The sequence below is a fragment of the Cyberlindnera jadinii genome, assembly GCF_001661405.1.
Source record: "Cyberlindnera jadinii NRRL Y-1542 unplaced genomic scaffold CYBJAscaffold_48, whole genome shotgun sequence".
Lineage (NCBI taxonomy): Eukaryota > Fungi > Ascomycota > Saccharomycetes > Phaffomycetales > Wickerhamomycetaceae > Williopsis > Williopsis jadinii.
In genome coordinates, this window is record NW_017963699.1 from 1 (window position 1) to 3,231 (window position 3,231).

At 37.3% G+C, this 3,231-nt stretch overlaps 2 protein-coding genes across 2 annotated transcripts; both read right to left on the reverse strand.

The window, feature by feature from the left end:
- Window positions 1-2: 2 nt before the first annotated feature.
- CYBJADRAFT_170139 (ubiquitin-related modifier 1) lies at window positions 3-835 on the reverse strand. Its single transcript, XM_020216083.1, has 2 exons — window positions 546-835; window positions 3-482 (listed from the first exon to the last, which is right to left on the reverse strand). The coding sequence occupies exons 1-2, from the start codon at window positions 761-763 to the stop codon at window positions 365-367; spliced, it is 336 nt and encodes a 111-aa protein (XP_020067634.1). The 5' UTR covers window positions 764-835; the 3' UTR covers window positions 3-364.
- A 241-nt stretch (window positions 836-1,076) lies between these two features.
- On the reverse strand, window positions 1,077-2,541 carry CYBJADRAFT_170140 (MCT family MFS transporter). The gene has a single exon (XM_020216084.1). The coding sequence runs from the start codon at window positions 2,501-2,503 to the stop codon at window positions 1,091-1,093; it is 1,413 nt and encodes a 470-aa protein (XP_020067635.1). The 5' UTR covers window positions 2,504-2,541; the 3' UTR covers window positions 1,077-1,090.
- Window positions 2,542-3,231: the final 690 nt, after the last annotated feature.

The window sequence follows — 3,231 nt, forward strand, 5'->3', positions numbered from 1 at the left end:
TTTTGTCACACTCATTTTATATGAACTAACAACTGTTACAAAATTTAGGGTCTAAAAGTACAAGACAAGGTTGTAAGATTTGGTGATATCGACGCTACTAACCATAATGATTTGAGAAATATTGCCCCTTTGGTGAAGAATAAAGAAAACGTGAGTACGAACATCCTCAACATGGATTTTAAATATACAGTGACAGTGATACTAATAACATTCAAAAGAGTTCAATTGATATATTGATTCTAAGGGAACTCGAACAGATTAGTATTTCACTGACCCCATCTTCAAATTGGCCTGGACAGGGACTCTTGGGTTGTCGCTTGAACCAAATTAGATAGCTCGTTCGATATTTCTTTTTAATATGATTTTAACCACCATGCAATGTAGAAGTAAATGCTATTACATCACCAGCTTCTAGCTCGTACTCTTCCTCTCCTTCTAACTCCCAGTCCGTGTCGTTGATCAAAGTCAAAATACCGGGACGTCTTGTTTTACGCTGTTAATACTTATTTTAAAAACATAGCTTCATAGAGAAAAGAAAGACTCACATGGTACCATTCTCCAAGAACACATTGATGTCTTTTTCATCCTTAATCATGTTATCCACAATGTACTTTATTAGGTCTCGTAATTTCACTGGTGATCCATCTGTATTGGATTCGAGTGAAATCTTATAATATCTTTCCCCTCCGAAAATGACGTCTAACCCACCACTTTCGCAAGAGTTAGTTCTAAAATCAGTGAAGTCCATTGAACCAGTCTTCATTATACTCACAGAAATTCTAACTTAACAGGAAGAGACATTATCCTTTTCCTGTGTAATGTAAATATGTATCGAAATTAACTTCAGCATCAGTAGGTGACGATGATCTTTGAATTTTTTTTTCTCGCTCTTTTCAAACCTATTATAGTTCTAATTATCGGATCAACAAAATGTATAATAAGTCCATTTACATGTGTTTTAGCATTCAAGATGGTTTTGAAACTATACCAAGCTGCTTTTACTATTTGATATGTAGCAAAGTACATGTTACAATTGGAAGGAATAAAGTTCAATCATTGTATTTATTCACATCTACGGGCTTTTTCCAAATCAGAATTTACAAATTCTCCAACCAACAGTAACAAAACGTGTACCAACATGAAACATAGCCGCAACTAATTCCAACATTGCAGCATAAACTATGAATCCATTGTACCTCTTGATTTCACCATTACCAATAATAGCACCTGCGACGGGAATGGTAACGAGCATAAGAAAGGATGCAACGAGATACATAGTACTATATCTTTTGCCAAAATCCTCGGTTCTTGAAATCTTCCCACAACATACTGGGGAAATACTAAGAGTAGAACCAGAAAAGAACCCATATAATGCAGAGTAGAGATACAAGACACCTAAGCTTGACCCAAAAGGTAACCAGACAGCAAGAGTTGTAATTGCACATCCAACAAGTGTTATTATACAAGTGTTGAAAGGTCCCAACCATTTATCACTAACATATGATGGAAGAAAACGTCCCAGAATTCCCATACAGTTTATCACAGTGACCAAAAGATAGGCATCACTTTCAGAAAAGCCTCTTCTGACAGCATAAGATGGGAAGTAAATTGCAGTAATCATCAGTGAACATTCTGCAAGGGCAATTGCCATAGCACAGAAGTCGAAACGTACCTCAGAAAATGACCTATAGTCAAAGACTCCTAGCACGTACATTCTCAAAAATTCACGCCATGAGGAAGTTGGGGATCTTTGTTTTTTTAGCCTTTCTTTTACCAGACATGTTGAACATACAAGAAAGAAAGCACAGATAAAGGAAAGAATCCTCAACGCCCACACAAATCCAACAGCAGGGTACAACTTTCTAAGTAACAATGGGATACTGATACCACCAATGGATGCACCCAAGGTTGCAAGACTAATAGCGGTAGCCCTGTTTTTGTTAAAATAATGAGACACGACGCCAATCAGTGGGCTCATCAAAGTACCACATCCAAATCCAGTGACAATTCCAAAGGCCAATGTAAATTGCCATGCTGTCTCGGCATTTGCAGTTAGAAACAGTCCACAACTAAATGTAACGGTACCGATTACCATCGGGATCTTGGTACCAGTAAAATCGAAAACTGCACCACTGAAGATACTGCAAAAGAATGCAGTGAAATTGAAAATAGAAAAGATCCAACTTACAGTAGATGCTGACACATTAGAAAGTTGATGCGTAGAAATATACGCTTCAATAGCACCAACAGAATTTGGCAGTCCAAAAGCAGGAATCAATCCAAGAAATGAACCAAAGACAGTAATATAAGCTCGAAATCCTCCTTCAGGGAATTCCATGTCTTCTGGGTCAGCACTATCAAGCGGTTTGTTCCTTGATCGACCTCTTACGGTGGATCCATTGTTCTCATGAGAGAACATTCTCCGTACTGATGCAGTGGCGTTGGATGGAATTTCCGTGAGCTCAGAAGCATCCACTTTTGCAGAAGTGATGATTTCAGTCATTGTGTCAACGCTCGAGTATTGAAAACTAGAGTTATAAGACCTAGATCTATAAGACCTTTAGAAGTATACAAACGGAATGCCAACTTCCTTGAAAAAATCACAGGGAGTGGTTTTAGCAAACCAGTCGGTATGAATCGGCTTTCGTCGGCAATTTCGTCTATTAGAATAATACTAATAAAAATAGCAAACCGGTCTTCAAATTTTCCCCAAGTACACCAAACTGTAGTTAATACTGAAACTAAGAGATATACAAAGCATGAGGATCTAATCTTCTCTACAGTCTTAGATATAACAATTCAGAGTTTGTGTGGTCTAACCAAGAAAAACGCATGGTTTTGCTTATATCACAACAACACAAAGTTAAGGAACTTTAAGACTACCACACACTAGAACTGATTTCTATCATCCTATATACCGACTTTGAACTTGGTTGAGTCAGTGGTTCTTTCACAATGAATCAGATGTGTTGCTGTATATATGTTATTCTGGTTCTTCATTGCCTTAGCAATTATAAAAATGTAAGGATGTTTCCAATTTTTATAGGCATTGTTTACATTTTGAATTCTTATCAACACAAAAATGACACAAAACCAATACAGCCTCATACACAAATACATAAAGTTAAAAAGATTACAGAAGAATGGCCTGGGAACAAAACATCAGACAACACAAGCAGAAGCCCTTGAGGACAACCAAGGAAAAGACCAAGGGCTCTTCATGAAACTCTC